Genomic DNA, 21,742 nt, shown 5'->3' on the forward strand with positions numbered 1-21,742 from the left:
CTGCCATATGACCCAGAAATTCCACTGCTGGGCATACACATTGAGGAAACCAGAATTGAAAGAGACACGTGTACCCCAGTGTTCATTGCAGCACTGTTTATAATAGCCAGGACATGGAAGCAACCTAGATGTCCATCAGCAGACGAATGGATAAGAAAGCTGTGGGACATATACACAATGGAACATTACTCAGCTATTAAAAAGAATGCATTTGAATCAGTTTTAATGTGGTGGATGAAACTGGAGCCTATTATACAGAGTGAAGTAAGTCAGAAAGAAAAACACCAATACAGTATACTAATGCATGGTAACGATGACACTATATGAGAGACAACAAAAGAGACACACATATAAAGAACAGACTTCTGGACTCTGTGGGAGAAGGCAAGGGTGGGATGATTTGAGAGAATAGCACTGAAACATGTATATTACCATATGTGAAATACATCGCCAGTCCAGGTTCAATGCATGAAACAGGGCACTCAAAGCCGGTGTACTGGGATGACCCAGAAGGATGGGATGAGATGGGGAGGGAGGTGGGAGGAGGGGTTCGGGATGGGGGACACATGTATAGCCGTCTGATTCATGTCAATGTATGGCAAAAACCACCACAATATTGTAAAGTAATCAGCCTCCAATTAAAATAAATAAAGGAGTAAAAGCAAATTTCAGCTGACCTCTCAACAGAAACAACAGAAGCCTGAAGACTGAATGGCATTAATAACCTCAAGGAATTAATGGAAAGTAACAGTTGGTATAGTAAAAATACCCTTTCAAATGGCAGATGAATTAAAGACATAGTCAGGCAAACAAACTGAGGTAACCTGTCACTGGCATATTCATACCAAAGAAAACACAAATGAATATTCTTTGAGCAGAATAAAGAATTAATCATAGTTAATGCTTGGTAATATCAGAAAATAAAGAGCAAAGGAAATGATATATAAACAGTACAAATCTATGTTAACTAAAAACTATTATAATTAGGTATGTGGGGGTTAAAACATAGTCTTAAGACATACGGAAATATCAAGATACTACCAAAAATTGGAAGAGAACATTTAATAAGTTAGAGTGTATTAAGGCCCTTGCATTGTCTGAAATGGAATAAAAGCACTAATTAGTATTAGATTTCAGTAACTTAAGAATACATGTTGGGGGCTCCCCTGGTGGTTCAATGGTTAAGACTCTGGACTTCCACCACAGGGCTTGTGAGTTCAATCCCTGGTCAGGGAACAAAGATCCTGCATGCCAGGCGGTGCAACCCCCCAAAAAGAATACATAGTGGAGGCTACAAGGTTAAAACTAGAATAATAAAGACTCTATGACTAATATAGCTAAAAGAGGAAGACAGAAAAAAAGCAAATAATCCATTACAAGAAGGCAAGAAAGGTGAAAAAGGGAAGAGTACACAAGGACTCAGAACAAGGAATAGAAGGCAAAGGGCAAGACAAACTTAATTCTTAACATTCGTGTAAGTACATTAAATGCAAGCTGATCAAACACTTAAAACATAGACTTTCAACAAAACCAAATGTCAGCAACAAAAACAACACTAACTCTACACTGGGGTCACCTTAAAACTAAGATACAGGGAAAGTAAAAGTTTAAAAATAGAAGAAAATAAATGTGTGAAACCCTAATCAAAAGAAAGCCTGGAAACCTATGTTAATATCAAAGTATTCTTTAAGGCAGGAAAGAATGATAGGAGTCAAGATTGCCAAGAGAAATATCAATAACCTCAGATATGCAGATACCACTCTGATCACAAAATGAAGAGGAACTAAAGAGCCTCCTGATGAGGGTGAAAAGAGGAGAGTGAAAAAGCTGGCTTAAAAGTCAACTTCAAAAAACTAAGATCATAGCATCCAGTCCCATCACTCCATGGCAAATAGATGGTGAAAAAGTAGAAACAGCAGTAGATTTTATTTTCTTGGGCTTCAGAATTACTGCAGATGGTGACTGCAGCCACAAAATTAAAAGACATTTGCCCCTTGGAAGAAACGCTATGACAAACCTAAACAGTCTATTAAAAAGCAGAGACATCACTTTTGGTGCATAAAGTTAAAGCTATGGTTTTTCCAGTAGTCATGTATAGATATGAGAGACTATCAAGAAGGCTGAAATTGATGCTTCTTTATTGTGGTGCCAGAGAAGACTCCTGAGAGTCCTTTGGACAGCAAGGAGATCAAACCAGTCAATCCTAAAGGAAATCAACCCTGACTACTCATTGAAAGGACTGATGCTGAAGGTGAAGCTCCAATACCTGATGAGAAGAGCCAACTCATTGGAAAATACCCTGATGCTGGGAAAGATAAGGGCAGGAGGAGAAGGGGGCAAAAGAGGATGAGATGGTTGGATGGTGTCACCAACCCAATGGACCGGAGTTTGAGCAAACTCTGAGAGACAGAGGACAGGGAAGTCTGGTGTGCTGCAGTCTGTGGGGTTGCAGAGTCAGACACAACATAGCCACTGAACAAAACAACAGCAATGCATAATAGAGATAGAATGACACAGTATAATAATAAAATGTACACTTCACCAGAAAAACATAGCAATTCTAGGTTTCTATGTACCTAAAAATATACAACCTAAAATTATATAAAGCAAAAGCTGACAGAATCAAAAAGAGGAAAAGCCAAATTTGTAGTCACAATGGGTAATCTTCACAACACTCTCACAGTAATAGAATAAGCACCAGAAAAACATGAAAGATGAAAGATTTTACACATGGTTAGTAAACCTGGGCTAATTTATGAGTTAAATCGTGTGCCCCAAAATGGTATGCTAAAGTCCTAATCCCTAGCACCTCATAATGGGACCTCAAATGGAAACAGGTTAATCACAAATGTAATTAGTCAAGATGAGGTCATACTGGAGTAGTATGTGCTCAGCTGGTCAACAGGGCCCGACTCTTTGTGACCCCCATGGACGGTAGTCCACCAGGTTCCTCTGTCCATGGAACTGTTCAGGCAAGAATACTGGAGTGCATCGCCATTTTCCTCCTCCAGGGGATCTTCCCGACCCAGGGATCGAAACATGCATTTCCTGTGTCTCCTGCATTGCAGGCAGATTCTTTACCTGCTGAAGCATTCGGGAAGCCCATAGCAGGGACTCAATCTAATATGCTGGATATCCTGATAGAAACAGAGAAACATAGAGAAGAAACTGCCTCATGAAGACACAGAAAGATACAGGAGAAGATAATCTTACTCAACAGAGGCAGAGGTTGGAGTAATGCATCTAGAAGCCAAAGAATTAAAGGACTGCTGGCAAATACTTGAAGCTAAAAGGTGCAAGTAAATTCTCCCCTACCAACTTTAGAGGGAACCAACTTATTTCTAGACTCCAAAACTACGGAAAAATAAACTTCTGTTGCTCAAGTCAAACAGACTGTTGTACTTTGCCACAGCAACCCTAGCAAACTAAATACACTGCAATTAGCAACTGGAAATACATTTTTTTAATCAGGTATGAATTATTTAATTAATCATTAAAAAACAAAAGACAAAGTACTGAAATGATCCATAATATACTTTTTGATCATAGTAAAATAAAAAAACTAAAATATAACTATAGAAATCTTCATATGTTTAAAATTTATACTCATGTGAAATCAAAATGAAGTATTTTCAAATAAATAATGATAACAATCAATGACATCAAGACATATGTGACACAGCTATAACCACACTTAAAAGGGCAGTTTGTAGCCTTGAAATGTACCCAGTGTAATAAAAGAAAGGCTGAAAACTCTAAGATGACTTCTTAAATCATATTCCACATATCCAAAAATATACATATAATGCCAACCAAACTCTTCCATAGAACATTAAAAGAGAAAAAATTTAGTAAATGTTTTTATGAGGAAAAGTATAGGCCAATCTCATTAATGAACACAGATCTAAAAATCCTAAAGAAAATATAAAAATGAAATTTAGCATATATAAAAAGGATAATGTATACCATGATCCAACTGGGTTTATTTAAGAAATTCAAGACTGGTGTCACATTCAAATATCAATCAATGCAGTTAACATTAAAAGAATAGATAAAATGATATAATTATCCATATAGATGCAGAAAAACTTTATTGCCCATTTGTGATAAAACCTCTGAGCAAACTAGGAATAGAAAGGCCATGATAAAGGGCTTCTGTAAGAACCACAGTAAACATCATAGCTTATACGAGAAATACTGAAAGGATTTAAGAATGCCTTCTATCCTTATTTGTAGTCAAGGCTGGATAAGTGGTTCTAGCCAGTGCAATAAGGCAAGAGGAAAAAAGAAAAGTGAAAGGACAGAAAAGGAGGACAAAATTCCCATTTTTTTTGTGGTTGATATGACTGTGTAAGTAGGAAAATTTTAAATGATATAGAGCCAAACCATTATACTCTAATAAATAGCATTATTCAATACATAATAAGTAAATTGTATTTATATAAACAGGAACAATTAGAAATCAAAATAAAAGGCAGCATTTACAATGTCAGTGAAAAACATTAAGACTCAGGAATAAATCTGATAAAAGATGTAGGAGATATTTACACAAACACTTATAAACTATTGAGTGTTTACAGAAATTAAACAAAAGTCTAAATAAATGGATAGATCTATAAGTTTCATGGATCAGAAAGCCCAATATTATAAAAATGTCATTTCATCACAATTGGAGCTACACATTCAATTCCAATCAAATCCCTAGTAGGATTTTTGGTGAAAATTTACAATTGATTCTAAAATTTATATGGAACTATAAAAGCTAACATGAGTCAAGGTAATTGTGAAGAAAAGAAAAAAGAAAAAAATACTAAGTATCAAGATTTTCATAATTAAGATACTATAATAAAATAAATCAATGGAAGGGAATATAGAATCTACAGTAAGACTTACACCAATATATATGTAAACGTATACCTACATATACATACAATACATACTTCACAACCTCACTAAACTTGAAAGATAGAAATTTCTAAAAGATAATACAAGAGAATATTTTATCACCTTGAGGTAAGCAAAGATTTCTTAAGCAGGGCACAAACAGTACCAACTTTTAAGGACTGATAAAGTAAACCACATTAAAATTAAGAACTTCTGTCTTTTTCTAAGTATATCATGTAGAGAGTAGAAAGGTAAGCCACTAGTGGAAGAAGGTATTTATAAAGTATATATCCAACAAAGGGCTTGTACTTTAAAAAAGAAAAAACAAACAATCCAATATAAAAAAGGGACAAAAGATTTAAAACGAGACATTTCATCAAAAGGATATCTTAATGCCCTATAATCTTATTAAAAGATGCTCACTATCCATTACTCAACAGTGATACAGAAGTTATAATCGTAATGAGACAGCAATATGTATCTAGCCAGAGTATCCAATATCAAAAGACTAATAATAATGTCCAAAGTGGTGGTAGGGATATGGAACAACTGAAACCCATGCACTTCCAGTAAAGTATAAATTGATATAATCACTTTGGAAAACTGTTTGGCCTTATCTGCTCAAGTTTTAAAGGCTCCCCAGGTGGCACTAGTGGTAAGGAACCTGCCTGCCAAGGCAGGAGACCTAAGAGACTCAGGTTCAACCCCTGGGTCCAGAAGATCCCCTGGAGGAGGGCATGGCAACCTCTCCAGCATTCTTGCCTGGACAATTCCATGGATAGAGGAGCCTGGCAGGCTACAGTCTATAGCATCACACAGAACAGGATATGACTCAAGTGACTTAGCACATATGCACTCAAATTTTAAAAATATTACCTACCACATTTATGCCTGTGTATTCAACAGAAATGCATTCAAATGTACACCAGAAAAACCCACCATGTACAAGAATATTCACAGCATCGTTATTCAAACAGCTCAAATATGAAGCACTCAAATTTCTAACAACAGAAATAGCAAACTGTATGATTCTGATGGAATCCTTACACAGAAGACAGTACATGTAACAACACAGGCCAATTGAATAAACATGTCAAAATAAGCCAGACAAAAATATACAAAATTCTGTACAAATTTCAAAAACAGAAGTAGTCAGAAGATTAGTTTCCTTTGGGAACAGAGATAGCCGAGTAGGAGCACAGAGGACCATCCTAGGGTATTGGTACTTGGTCTTCCCCTAGTGGTTACAGCTTCCTTGGTGGCACTAGTGGTAAAAAACCTGCCGGCCAGCAGGAGACTCTTTAAAGAGACACAAGTTGATCCCCTGGAGGAGAAAATGGCAACACACTTCAGTATTCTTGCCTGGAAAATTCCAAGGACAGAGAAGCCTGGGAGGCTACAGCCCATGGCGCTGCAAAGAGTCGGACACGACTGAAACCACTGAGCACACACTAGTGGTTACACTCATGTGCTCCCTCTGTGGTAATTCACAAAGCTTTCAGTTGGGAACTGTGCATACTTTTCAGTTTGTATGTAATGCAGTAAGTTAAAAAAAGAATTAGTACAGATAAATGAAAAGTTAATCACTTATAATTAAAAAAATAAAACCACACAATATAATAGTTACTATCAAGATAGAATAATATATAAAAGAAAAATGATTCAAAGTGGCAGAAGATACTATCTACTGTTAGGTAAGATGGGGACAAACAACTGAGAATTCCGAACAAGAGAATATGGAGTTCAGAGGACGTAATATGCTATACATGGTAACAGCAAGCCACTGTAGGCTCCTGAGCAAGGAGATGATGATAAAAGCAACAGCAGACATAACTGCAGTGATAAGTTACACGGGTGAGTTACATACGGCTGTGACATCTGAGCACAATACAAAAGCAAAATGAGGATACCAAGCAACAACATACCATGAACAGACCTAAACAGACTTTGCCTATTTGAAATTCTGTCTAGTATCTGATGAAGGGGAAAAAAAAAAAGGCAAGTCTCTTCTGCCAGCATGTCACATATGTGACCAGCTGGCAATGCTTACCCCAGAGGAAACTTAAAAATCTCAAGCTCATTTGTAAACAATGTATGTTCACAACTCCTCTGTAACTTGAATGATTTATTTAGGATTCAAACAGGTATCTTAGGTGCACACTATTAATACAAGGAGTGAATGGGAATATGTGCTTGTTGGACTAGGAAGATAAACCTGTCTCTGAAAAGCAGGCAAAGTATGAAATACAAAAGCCCATTACACTATATTTTAAGTTTTAGAAGACTAACTTGCCAATAATTTTCCCCAAATTCAGATCTGTCATCAAATGTTTAACATTACACAAAGGTCAGTTTTTCACTGGGAACATGTAGTTAAATAAGAACAGTAGTTAAGACAAACCCAGACAGCATATTAAATAGCAGAGACATCACTTTGCTGACGAAGGTCTGTATAGTCAAAGCCATGGCTTTTGCAGTAGTCATATAGAAATGTCAGAGTTGGACCATAAAGAAGGCTGAGTGCTGGAGAGCTGATGCTTTTGAACTGTGGTGCTGGAAAAGACTCTTGAGAGTCCCTTGGATAGCAAGGAGATCAAACCAGTCAATCCTAAAGATCAACCCTGAATATTCATTAGAAGGATTGACGCTGAAGCTGAAGCTTCAATACTTTGGCCACATGATGCTAAGAGCCAACTGACTGGAAAAGACCCTGATGCTGGGTAAGACTGAGGGCAGGAGCAGAAAAGGGCAACAGAGGATGAGACGGTTGGATGGCATCACTGACTCAGTGGACATGAGTTTGAGCAAGCTCCAGGAGATAGTCAAGGACAGGGAAGCCTGGCAAGCTGCAGTCCATGGGGTTGCAAAGAGTCGGACACAACTGAGCGATGGAACAACAAAAAAGAGCAGTTAAGAGCACAACTTCTTAGACAACTGGGGGATCCTGAACAAATTACTCAGTCTACTAAAGCCTTGGTTTCTTCACTTATTAAAAAAAGGTGACATAAAATATAATATTTATTATACAAATAATATTATCTACATAAAAATAAAATAATATCTATATAAAAAGACATAAAAATAATATCTATAGCACCTCAAAGAGTTTACAAAATAATGTAGTATCATGTAAAGGCATTTAGCACAGTACCTAATATACAGTAAACACTCCAAGAATCTTAACTACTATTATTACTAATAAAATTCATTATTATACATGATTGGAAAATCTGTTGTCCTGGATCTGTTTTCTGAATAAAGATTTTTAATACTTATACAGTATATTTTAATATAAAAGGCACTGCTGTGGGCCCTTTACAATTTTAACTCATTTAATACATATAATTACTCTATGAGATAAATATTCTTAACATTCAGATGAGGAAACTCAAGTACAGAGAGGATAAAGTGATGCATGATACTGGATGCTTGGGGCTGGTGCACTGGGACGACCCAGAGGGATGGTATGGGGAGGGAGGAGGGAGGAGGGTTCAGGATGGGGAACACATGTATACCTGTGGCGGATTCATTTCGATATTTGGCAAAACTGATACAATACTGTAAAGTTTAAAAATAAAATAAAATTAAAAAAAAAAAAGAATATTCAAAAAAAAAAAAACGTAACTTTTCCAAGAAAGTAATGAAGCTGGGATGTGAATTGAGGAAATTCAGCTGAGTGCCATGTTCTTATATTCAATGTTGCCTGTATGTTATCCTAAATTTAAAGAACTGAACTTCCTTTTGCTGTAATTCTAAAATGCAATGTACTATTTCCTGACCCTCTCATCTCAGGTCATCCAATTATATTTTCTCGTAACACCCCATAGTGTTTATCAGAACTGTAACTGAATAATTGTCTCCCTCAATAGAATGTGAATTCTATGAAGGCAGCAGCTGTGTGTGATTCACTACAGTGACCCTCAGGACTTCACAGAGAGCACAGTGTTCAATAAATATTTGCTGCATGAACATTCACGTTAACAAGGTGGTGCAGTGGCAGGAGACGCGAGAGATGCTGGTCGGGAAGATCCCCTGAAATAAGAAATGGTAAACCCACTCCAGTAATCTTGCCTAGAAAATTCTATACATAAAAACAATTTTTATTGCTATATAACATTAAGCAAAGTTCCCTGTGCTTTACAGTAGGTCCTTGTTCAGCCAACATAATTTTAAAAATAAAAACATGCACTCATCACACAGGTTTAGAAATAGAAAATCATCAATACCTTCGAAATCTCTTGCATCACTTTCAATCTCTCCTCTTAATCCTTAAAGTAATTATGATCTTAATTTTTAAGTGTTAACCATTCTCTGGCTTTCCTTTATAGTTCTGCCATATATTCCTTCATTCCTAAACAATATATTGTTTAGTTTTGCTTGGCTTTATTTTCCTACTTGTAATTTCCCATTGACTTAATTCCTGCAATTTTTAAGATTTGAATCCTTTCATACTTTACCTATTTTTAATAAACCACCTCATATATTTCAGGGAGAGACAGGGACTATGGTGGATAGCCCAATACCAGTAGAAAATAAACAGAAAAGATAAAGGTAAGATTAATATTCTACTTGGGTCAGGCTGCTCCATCAGTATGAGACAACACGCTCTCTCCCAAACAGAAACTGAGCTGAGGGGAAGTTAAACATCTTTCCATCCTTTTCCTAAGTCAGATTTTTATAACAGGGCTCTAGAATTTATATAAATTCCCTGAATTAATGAACTATGTATTTAAAGAACCCTAGGATAAATATAATTAAACAATGCAACAACACCTCAGTTTACTTGGTTTCAAATTACTGATAAATCTAAACATAAATATTTACTAGTTGGCTATAGAAATTTTTCTTTTCATATAAAAATTTTCAAAATACAACATCAGACTAAAATAATTGAAAGTAAAAATCATTATTGCCTAAAAATTCAGACAAAATCTCAAGACAATAAAATTTGCCTTATTTACCAATTTAAATCAGACTGGCTGACATCAATATACTCGCCAAGGCCTAAGAGGACTGATGAAAAAGGCCGTTAATCCTCCTCCTCAAGTCATGTTCACTAATATGCCAGTCCCTGCTTGTAGCATAAACCACAATAAGCCAAAATAAATAAGGTACAAAGATTTTTAAAAATCAGGAAAAGTAAGGTTTAAAAATACACTGTGCATAAGAAAGTTAACTGTAAAAAGAGCAGATATCCTAGAGTCACAGTTACCCTAGATACATTTCAATACAAGCACTTAAAAATCTTAAAATCAGTAAATCATAGAAAACACTTAGAAGAAATAAAGAAGGAAAACAAATCACAGATACCTCATCATATTTGTAAATACCCTTCAGAAGCTAAGAGTGCTTTCACAGAATAAGTAATCCTGTTTTTGCTCAGTATCTCCCCTTTCTCTCTAGTTAAGAGAAAAAAAGTAACTTTCCAGTGCTCTGATATCTTCATTATTTCTATAGTTGGTATATCTAAATTTCACACCTATGAATCACTCAAGGAAACTTGATTTGTGATCTCTCAAAGAAACAGATGTAGACACCTGAACACACAAGTGAGACATTTAAATTAATAAACATTACTCTGAATTATTTTGCTTTTGGTAAAGATTATAACTTTATAGTGCAGAATACAATTTAAACCTGTTTTCCAAAGAATCATAATGGCTCACTTGGAATGTTTTAAATTCTATACCCAAAGTTATCCAATAAAGGTATCCCCCATTTTTTGAAAGTTCACTTTACATTACACATTGGTATCTGTTTTTGCTAACCAAAAGAAATACAAAGAGGATTTTTCCTCTATGAGAAAAGGCAGAAAGCAAAAACAGTGCTTAGCATTCATTCTGTAGCAATTCCACTATAAAGACAGCATGCAGCCTAAACATCCAGACCAGCAAAGGCAAGCTCCTTCCCCCAGAATGACAGTGTCTCAGCGTCAAGCTGTCAAGAGCTCTGAACTGTGTGGGTGAGCATTTGTGCTCTACCTTGGTTTACTCTGTGCCTCTGTTAGCAAGACTGTGTCCTAAGCCTCTTTGCTTTATTCTATTTGGCTTACAAAAGGTTTCCCAGAAAGGCTCTACTTTGGATAGTGGGTGAAATTGAACTTTACTAAATCTGTAACTACATATTTGGTCACCTTTAGATCAAAAATTAACACAGCCACAGAAGGAATAAGCCATACACACTATGGCACATGGGCTGCAAATTTGCTTACTCCCTAATCTGCCCAGTAAACAAGCAGACTGGAATATGTATGCTGAAATGAAGATAAGAGGAAAAATTAATTTCATGGGCTTGCAGTCTTACAACAATTCACCTATAAAAGAGGATTACCAAAAAAAAAAAAAAAAAGTAAAGCGTCTCTAGAAATAACATTCTTAGAAAATATAACGAAGGAAAATCAAAAACATGAAAGAAAAAATGAAGTAAAGGTCAATAGATAACTATTGTATAAAGGAAACGAGTTGTATATTCAAGTTTAAAATTTTTATTTATTCAAGTTTATTTACTCTTGATTACTCTGTGTATAAAAATCAGGCTACACTGTTTAAACGTGTAAGAAATGAGGAAGCTTAGAGTATACTTATCAAATTATCAGGCAATATAATTGAGCAGACTGATGTTTTCTAATGATTACACTCTGATAACACTTTTTAACTGGAAGTTATAAATACATTTATAGTAGAAATCATTATCAGTGGTATGTAAGACTGTATTTACTAAAGGCAATGCAGAAAGATACAGTTAGCCAAATAAATGATTCTCTTAAAATATGAATTATTGTAAATAATTTTTATAACTCACATGTCACTTGCTGTAAGGAAAGGCCCACATATGACCTTTAACCAAATATTTCAAACTTAAGGGCAAAGAAAATCCAAGTTGTTATTAACATTTTGGTGATTTAGAGATTCTAACCACCTGGGAAATTAGGGTTTTTTTCATTTTTTTTGACTCTCCAGAGGCAAGTACACTCTTCTTAGAGGTAACACACTATCAGGTCTTGGATAGAATATGTATCACTCTATGACAGAGGATGAATTGCTCTAGAATAGATAATATATCTGAAATTAACTAGTAAGATCAGGTACTACCTTTAATCCTCACCAAAAGGCCTGGAAGCAACTGACATTGAGCAATTTTAAAGTGGTTAAAATCACAAATGATCACTTGAATAAATTCATCACAATAAAACCATTTTTCCAAAACAGCTTCCCTATTCACTAGTCCATTCATTTTACAGCATCAGTAATTACTGTCTACTAAATATTAAGTAGGAAGCAGAAATAAAGGCACAAAAGTGCAGCTTCTACACAGTTTCACTATTCTAAACCCTCCAAAACATGTATAAAGCTTACTTATTTCGGAGGGTTTAAAAGCTTAGAGGAGAGAAAAAAATCAACACAACACTGAAATTTCTTTTAAAGCCACATTGAAAAATATATTTAGGAGATACAATGTGGTAAAATTTTGAGTTGCTGCTGACATCTAAGAATGTACATATGCAAAATTTACTGTGGCCTTTAACACTAGAAGAAAATTTACAAACCATAGGTTTTTTAAATATTAAATATCATACATTAAGTTTATAAATTAAAAAGCAGTAGCTACTATTAAAACTAGTATATTAGAAAAAGAATTTTAGATATGTATCAACCAAAGATACTAAGAAACTGTAGGACAGAAGATCAAGCATGACTAAATAAATGTATAAAATAAATGAAATCACACGATCAAATTTGTCAGCTAATAATATAACTATGGAATAAATACTGGTCATACATGTTTTAACATACATCATTAATTTCCTAGATTCACTGGTACAAAAACCAATTTCCAAATTGCTAAGTAATTAGGTTGTTTTATAAAATCTTGGTTTTGATTATAATGAATTGACAAATGCATGGAAAGAAAAAATAATTACTTGTCATCATGAAAATGAAATAGGTAACTCGTTTTCTAAATCTAGTTGTTTTGCTGTGACAGACAAACATAAGTTTGAATTATATGAAAAAAGGAGCATTAAACTGAGAAAAGGGTTAATTCTGACAAAAGCAGCTCTTAATTTTAAACTATTTGAATTCTGTCTCAGTATGCAAAAGAAAAACTCAAATATTGTTTTTTGGTTCTTTACAGAGTTTTTATCATATTTTAAACAAAACCATAAATTTGGGGGAGGTGACCTCCTTAGAAGTCACCAAGTAAAACCCTGATATTTTAGAGATGAAGGCACTGAGGTACACAAAGGTGGATCATTTCATGGTCACATTTTGTTGGCAGCTGAGACTATAGCTTCTTTTACTTGATTACTCATTATTAAGCTTCTCTCACAGCAGCAACTTCGTAAAAATTATGGTCCGTTAAAACAAGTGTAAGAAAAAAATTATGAGTAATATCAAATGATGATCTTCTGGGGGGAAAAAAACAAACTAGGTTTCAAGAGGAATAAAAACACATTTTCACAAACACGGGGCCCTCTCAGAGGTCCAAAGACACATAGTTGAGTTAATGGAATTTTCATCTCACCACTTGGTCATATGAAAACATATTAATGTATAAAATGTTGGTGATCATCCCACTTAACTAGGTGAATTTTAAAGCAAATTCAGAAAATTACTTTTGTTCTTTAAAATATAAGTTTGAAATAGTATAAAAGTTAGATCCATAATTAAAACTGGAAAGAAAATATTAACTTTCTAAAAGTATCAATTTTTCTAGTTAATTTTAAAATTTCACTATAAACATTATATTATTTTTAGTCTGCTGCTGCTGCTGCTAAGTCGCTTCAGTCGTGTCCGACTCTGTGCGACCCCATAGACGGCAGCCCACCAGGCTCCCCCGTCCCTGGGATTCTCCAGGCAAGAACACTGGAGTGGGTTGCCACCTCCTTCTCCAATGCATGAAAGTGAAAAGTGAAAGTGAAGTTGCTTAGTCGTGTCCAATTCCCAGCGACCCCATGGACTGTAGCCCACCAAGCTCCTCCATCCATTTCTCCTAAAATTTCTTAAATTTAAAAAACTAGAGAAGTTTCTCTTTGTTTCAAAGCAATTTATTGGCAAATTTTTTAAGTTAAAATTTTATTTTTGAATTTCTGCCCATCAATCTGGAAATAATGATAGCTCATAAAAAATAGCACCAATTATTTTTCAGATGAAAACTTCTCAGAATAGTATTTCTTCATCTTACTGTGTCTTGTATTTCATAACTTTCAACCAAGTTACAAGTGACAACAGAAATAAAAACCGAATCCCCTAATCTTTTAATGATATTAAAGGGATAGTAAATACAACGGCCACATGCTTAGAATATATATTTAATATTTTAGCATTCAATGACCAGAAAAAACTAGATTCTGATGATGTATGCCATTACAAAGTCAAATATGAGAAGCAACATTCAGGTCAGCCACAAAATGAACGCTGAAAAAAGTACAGAATATATAAAAAAAGATGAACATTCTCACATAAAATAGTCCACACAAATCAAAATGGATTCATCTAAGAAAAACATTGCTTGCACAGAGAAAAAGCAAAAGCAAGCACAATCAACATAGCTGTACTAAAAAAGAAAGAAAATATCCACAAAGTTTCAAAAAATAGAACTAATGAAATTTACATTAACTAAAGTCCACATATTTTCTATTTCTAATTCTAAAAATCTGACTGAAATCACCAAAGCACATCTCTGTGTTCCCAAAGTAACTATGCGTAGAGTTCACACCTCTGCCTTCTTCAGCAGATCTGACTCCTTAAGAGCCAGAATAGTATTTTATTTACCTTTAGGTCCAGATTGCTTAGTAAAGTACAATTCACACAAAAGAGGCATTCAAAAAAGCTTGTTCTTTAATTAAATTTTATCAGTCATAGCAATAGTGCAAAATTTCAGACAAAATTAAATCACTGTCACAAACAAGCTGGTTTGTGACAGGTTCTTCACTCCTGCTTTTTTTTAAAGAGTTTTAGGTGTCATTCAAGTAAAAATCTACCATTTGCATCAGGAATGAACACACACAGAAATGAGAAATGTCTTGCCTACAGTTATTTGTTAGTAAATTATTTAACTGAGGCTACCTCCCTCCTTCCAGTAAGTATTCTCCAGGACTTTTCTTCTTACAAAACTAGGACTTTTCTTTATCTCCTCAATTTCTGTCTCCTCAATAGCAAAGACTACTCCAGAGAAAAGCCATGGCAATATTGGAAGATTCAAGACAGAGGCAAAGTTTTAGGAAAAGCAGGATTATTCACACTGATAGTCTGGTCAATTATTAAACAGATAAAAATTATGAGACAGAAAAGGCCTATGTAAAAAGATGTGATATGGAATGACCCGAGATGTTTCCATACATCAAATATTTAGTATAGAACCTATCTCCTAGCCCCCAAGTCTGTATTCTACACATTAAACCCACTGATGGTGGTGTGGTGGTCTAGTTGCTAATTCGTGTACAATTCTTTGCAACCTCATGGGCTGTAGCCTGCCAGGTTCTTCTGTCCCTGGAATTTTCCAGGCAAAAATACTGGAGTGGGTTGCCATTTTCTTCTCCAGGGGATCTTCCCAACCTAGGGACTGAACCTGCATCTCCTGCATTGCAGGCAGACTCCTTACTGCTGAGCCACCAGGGAAGTCCTTAAACCCACTGAGTATCCCATTTATTACAGCTTCCTAATGTTGAATAATCAAATGACAGATAATTTCTTATCTTGTTGGTTGGGTACTGAGTTCCCAGGGAAGTTACTCTCTGACATCCTGAAGATGAAGACAGTCTCTATCTTTGAAGTAAAAAATAATAATAATAAGGGTTCAATTTTGGCAAGAACCCCAGCTTCCAGCTTTTCGTAAATTATCTTGCTTAAAATAAAGCTTACTATAAATGGAAACAAAAAAAAACCCAGAATATTTTAAAAATTCATTTTATGTTACTATGCAACAAGAATATTTTGGATTCTAGTAAGAGCACTAAATGGTCACCAGAAGTACTCTGATTTGGTACTTAAATAATGCCTGCTCTTCCTTGAAAAAACTTCTATGTCCCTCAACACCAATAATCATTTAACTAAATGAAATCTATTTTTTTTCTCTTTTATTTTTCAGACTTGAAAAACAGGCATAGTGAAGCTAAAACAAATGTGGATAGTGAAAGCACACTCTTAAAGAGCTGAGACAAAAAGGCAAATGACTGTTTATATAGCATAGAACAGCCAAAGATCATTAAGGTAAGATTTAATAGCATCAGAATAGCATCAAAACTGAAAGAGAAGAGTGTCAAAGCAAATAAAATGCTACACCTAAAGAAAACATCTTAAAATATTAATAGCAGTTAAATTCACTACCTAGGAAATTAGATTCAAATTCTTCAAGAAAATAGAGCCAAAATATGATTTCATATTTAATGAACTATATTTGAGGGGGCTTCCCTGATAGCTCAGTTGGTAAAGAATTCACCTGCAATGCAGGAGACCCCGGTTCGGTTCCTGGGTTGGGAAGATCCACTGGAGAAGGGATAGGCTACCCACTCCAATATTCTTGGGATTCCCTTGTGGCTCAGATAGTAAAGCATCTGCCTGCAATGCAGGAGACCTGGGTTCAATCCCTGGGTTTGGAAGATACCCTGTAGAAGGGAAAGGCTACCCACTCCAGTAGTCTGGCCTAGAGAATTCCATGGACCGTATATGTATAGTCCATGGAGTCACAGAGTCGGATAGGACTGAGAGACTTTCACTTTCACTCACATTCGAGGAATTCCAGGAACCAGTAGCAACCTCGCAAGATCTTGGAACAATCTATGCTTGAAACATGCAGGACATCAGTAACACAGCACCTCTTCCCCTCTAAAAACACAACACTATCACCAACTGATCTCAACCCTGAGGCACCCAGTGAAACTCTGCAACCTTTATTTAAAGGAAACCGCGCATAAAAAGGCACAACTCATTAAAGCCCAAAGGACCCAATGGTGACAGAAGGAACAAGCATGCCAAAGCACTGCCAACAGTATTCAGCCTATTCCTAACCTGCCTTGTGGCAATGTGTCACTTTCCAGCTGCCTACTTTAAGACCTCTGAAGGTCTGATGTTTGTTTTCTTATTAAAGATTTCTAGACTTCTGATTTCTGATTCTTCCACTTCCTTGAATTCTCTTTTCCTGCTTAGCTGCCTCTTAACTCAGCCTTCATTCGTATTTCTAGTCAATCACAGTTTGTGTGCCACTATCTATGGACAAGGCCTCTAGCCTTCTGTATGAAATTCAAAATTTGGCTTGCATTTGGATCTTGGCTTTTGTCTCTGATGATGAACTGAAACTGAAAAATAAAATAAAACAGAAACTGTTCAATTTTTCATTATAAGCAGTTTTGATATATGCTGATAAAATCTGTAAAGAAGACTAAAGCAAATTGTCTGTGCCCTCTAAGAACTTCATTCCTTGACACTAACTGTATCCCTAATGAACATATTCAAGTTGGAAATACTATAACTCAACAGGGGTTGTCTTTGGGAACTACAGGTGAACAGGAGTTAACTATGGCCCTAGGACTCAAGTGAAAAACATCTTAATAATGGAATTTACAAGTAGATGGGTCAACTATGTCTAAATAGAAAATATGACAAACTAAAAAAAAAGTTTTAAGAATCTTGCAAATTTAAATTTGTAAAGAAAATGAACAGATATAGAAATAAAATACGTTTCAAGCACAAGTATCTTGCTCAGCAATTGAATGCCAAACATTCCACTTTGAAAGAATAATTTGATCCATTTTCTCTAAGAACACTGTTAATCATTTGCTATCCACCTAATTTTATCTTTAACTCAGACTGTCTTTATTAAAAGAAAAACTGAAGGATTCTATTGAGTTGACCAAAAAGGTCGTTTCAGTTTTTCTCTATCATCATACAGGCTTCCCAGGTGGCACTAGTGGTAAAAGCATCCGCCTGCCAATGCAGGAAACATAAGAGATGCAGGTTCATCCCCTGGGTTGGGAAGATCCCCTGGAGGAGGACATGGCAACCACTCCAGCATTCTTGCCTGGAGAATCCCATGGACAGAGGAGCCTGGTAGGCTACAGTCCATGGGGTTGCAAAGAGTCAGACATGACTGCAGTGACTTTAGCACACATATATGTATCATCATACAGAAAAACTCAAACTTTCTGGCCAACCCAATGTTTTGTACATTAACTGAAATCACATCTAAGACTTAACTTAGATGACTGTAAAATTTCCAAATTCCAAACTAATACTTGAGAACACTGCTGAAAAGTTTCTTGTAGGGAACCTCACTTCAGCCCTAAACTTCTGACTCCACCTCCAAATAAGAATCTCCTAAAAATATTTGTAATACCATGGGAGTGGCCATGATACATAAGCAAGTCTGTAATGAGGTACAAAAATTATTCTCCCTTTAACAATGATTTTGCTTTTTAATTTCCTCTCCTTAACAAATTTGAGAATGTAAATTTTAAACAGATGCAATATTCAGTAATATGATTCTACAACTATATAATAAATTTTAAGCTATGATTGACAATTATAATCAAGAGCAATTATAATCCTTAGTAGGAGACCTTTCCATTCTATTGTAACTTTCAATAAGCCAGTATTCTTCTAATAAATATTATTTTAAACACAAAGTAATAACCAACTGAAATCTACAGCTGCATTAAAAAATGAAACAAACTAGTGCAAGGGAAGGACAGTCCAGAGAGACTAAGACAGAACAGTAAAAACAGCAGAAGGCAGATACCAGAGTGACATTACATCTCTTTCTTCACAAGGCCAAATATTTAGTTAGCATATGGCCCAAAACGTGTCTTAATTATCCCTCAAATGCTTTAGAGAAACTTTTTTAAAAGCATGAAATTAAAGAGAATGGTCATAAACATCTCTTAATGATGCTTCTTGTTTTTCATGAGTTAATAATGACAGATTTCCAGATTGGTGAGCATAAACTGTGTCTACACATGACCCATCTGAAATGCTTCTGATTTTAAGCCTAAGCCTGCTCTCAAAAAAAGATTATCATGTAGACTTCACCAAGGATGTAGAAACATTCTTATAAACTGGTTTAAGTAATAAATACCGCAACTTATAAAGAAATTATTTCAAATGAAGATTAGTCACTACAAAAACAGTAAATTGATAAATTAAGATAGTGAACTCTCAGTAAATCAAAACCAAATGTTCCCCCCAGTAAATAATAAATAAAAAGCTAAATATAGGAAGATCAAGCAGAAGTCTCAATAAAATTTAGCATGAGTTCACAAATTTATGTTAAATACTCACCACTAATGTTGAGTTCAAACAAAATACATTTATGAATAATCTATAACAATACTTTCTAATTTCATATTCTACTCTATTGTTTAAAGTACTTATAAACTTACCCAAATGAAGTAATGTAAACTGGGCTGCCAGTTCCTTTGCATCTTCTAACGTAGTACAGAGTTTGTCTGGCATGAAGTAACTCTGGGATCCATTTGCAATAGCAGGAATAATGATTTTATATACCAAGAGTACTTTCCCATCTTGACTTGTTGTTGAATATAAATAATATTCTGGTGGTGCCCAATTATTTTTGTTGCAGTAATAATCCAAATGCATTACTGCAGAATTGAAATGATTGGACTTTAAAGAATACATACTAATTGGAGTAAGCTTTGTTCCAGGAAAAAACGGGTAAGTGCATCTTTCAATTTCAGGGGGGCTTGGGCTATGCTGGCCATTGAGACGAGCTGGAAGAGCTGGCGGCTTTCCTAGAATTTTGGGGTGACTCTCTTCTTTGTTAGCAAACACAATCAGGTTTTCAGAATTGGGGCTAATCTGACCATTAAGATGCTGTCTCCAAGTGTTTTCTTTATTTACAGGTTTTGCCAGTGTTACCTCAATACTTGCTCCATCAATGCATTTTCCATTCATTACTGACATGGCAGCCACTGCATCTTCTCGGTTGAAAAAGTGAACAAAAGCATAATCTCTAAGTTTCTTTACTCGCTCAACTGAACCAGGTTTGAATTTATTGAATTCTGCTTTAATTGTTTCCTCAGTAGTTGAGATCATTAAATTTCGTACATAGAGAACTTTAACTCTCTGCATAGTTTCCTCATCAACCTCTTTCTCTGGGTCAGCCCAATCCACCTGAATGGTATGGCCCCACAGTTGGAAGGTTCCTGTAAAAAAATAAATTTGAAGACAATTAAAATAAATCAAAATCAAAAATAAGTAAAACTGTTTCTCCAAAGAAACAGAAACTCAAATACATATAATGTATTTGGTAAAGTATTAGTTTCCTATTCACACAAGTTTTTACTAAGGTGAACTGAGACAGACTTACAGTGAAATTAATTTTGAGAGTCAGAAGAACAAATACAATTCAAAGACAGACCTTTATTAGAAGGATTAGGTACTGTCCTTTTTATTTTTATCAAACAACAGCTAAACAAAACTGTATAATTCAGTAAATCAGTAAACTGTTATAAATGACTCATTTTATAGGATCATATTCTTTTAGAATCATTTGTTTTACTTTCTTAATTTCTATTCCTCTTCAAGGGCACTACATATCTTCATAAGTTGATCTACGAGGTACTGCTATTTTTTCAAATGTATAGTAAGGTTAACATAGAAAAATAACCTTTGAAAAAGGATACATTTACCTGGAATTAGTTTTCTCCTAGCCATAGCAGCAGCTCTGTGAGATTCATATTCCACAAATGCAAAACCACGATTTTTGGTCTTATCAGTTGCACTTGGGTAAACAATGACATCTACAACTCCTTCTGTAACTTTCTTCATTTCATCCAAGATTTCTTCTTTCTTCTTTTCTTTTGGAATAGCTCCAATAAATAATCTGCAATTATCCAAGCTTACACACACACCAATAAATTTCCCTGGTCTAATTTCATAATTATTAAGAATTCTAATGGCTAACTGGGCTTCTTCTTTTGTAGTATACATCACAAAAGCATAACCTCGATTTTCACCACTAAATTCCATCATAAGTCGAAATTCATATATTTTCCCAGCTCTTTCAAATACAGGAACTAACTCATCTTCATACATATCACGAGGTATTTTTCCTACAAAAACTTCACAGCCTCGAGGCGGAGGTGGACCTTCCCAACCTGAAAGACAAAAATAGACAAATTCTAATAAGGTATTTATGTTTACTATTCAATAATTCATTCCACAGGTTTACTGTGAGCCTTCTATATGCCATGCACTATTATACATAATGGGGATACAAAAATGAACAAACTAGAAGCCTCCTTCCTTCATGAAGCTGATATTCAATAGAAAAAGAAGACAATGAGTAGTGAGTGCTATGAAGCAAAATAAAGCCACAGAAGGGTTGATATTTTTGGTAATCAGGTACCTCTTTTCTAAGCATGTGAGGTTTAAGCAGAGATCTGAATAAAATGGAGGAATGAGCCTTGAGAATATATCAGAAAAAAGGAAAAGCAAGTGCTTTTTATATTAGTTATATTAGAACACCACACAGCAAGCAGGTCTGTATGGGAAAAGCATACTTGAGGGAGGAGTTAAATGACAGGCAAAGCAGCCGTCACTGCCGTTAGAGGCTACGATTCTGTCTCACAGAAAGTTAACTGGAGGGTTTTGAGCAAGGAAACTGTACTGGCTATTGGTAGAAAGGCAAAACAATATATCTAATAATCTGCTTGCATCTAGTATAAACACCACTCCTCTACTTGTTACTCTTTCTGATTCCTCCCCAGATGCCCTCCCCTTTCATAGCTAGAGCCCACTTTCCCCACTGACCTAATCCTGACTTATTTCTTAACTGCTACTTAAATCAACAGTAGAATGTTCAGGGAAAGACACGCATAACAAATATAATCTACCTCTTTTCC

General features: G+C 35.2%; 1 protein-coding gene across 4 annotated transcripts in view; it reads right to left on the reverse strand.

Moving 5' to 3' along the window:
* RBM46 (RNA binding motif protein 46) overlaps positions 1 to 21,742 on the reverse strand; it is a 59,482-nt gene that overhangs the window by 23,681 nt on the left and 14,059 nt on the right. For all 4 annotated transcript variants that reach the window (XM_070768953.1, XM_070768955.1, XM_070768957.1 and 1 more), the window contains exons 3-4: positions 20,528 to 20,995; positions 19,259 to 20,041 (exon numbers count right to left, since the gene is read on the reverse strand). In XM_070768953.1, coding sequence (XP_070625054.1) covers positions 19,259 to 20,041; positions 20,528 to 20,995 — 1,251 coding nt within the window. The remainder of the gene's footprint in view (positions 1 to 19,258; positions 20,042 to 20,527; positions 20,996 to 21,742) is intronic.

Source organism: Bos indicus, chromosome 17 (genome assembly GCF_029378745.1).
Source record: "Bos indicus isolate NIAB-ARS_2022 breed Sahiwal x Tharparkar chromosome 17, NIAB-ARS_B.indTharparkar_mat_pri_1.0, whole genome shotgun sequence".
Classification (NCBI taxonomy): Eukaryota; Metazoa; Chordata; class Mammalia; order Artiodactyla; family Bovidae; genus Bos; species Bos indicus.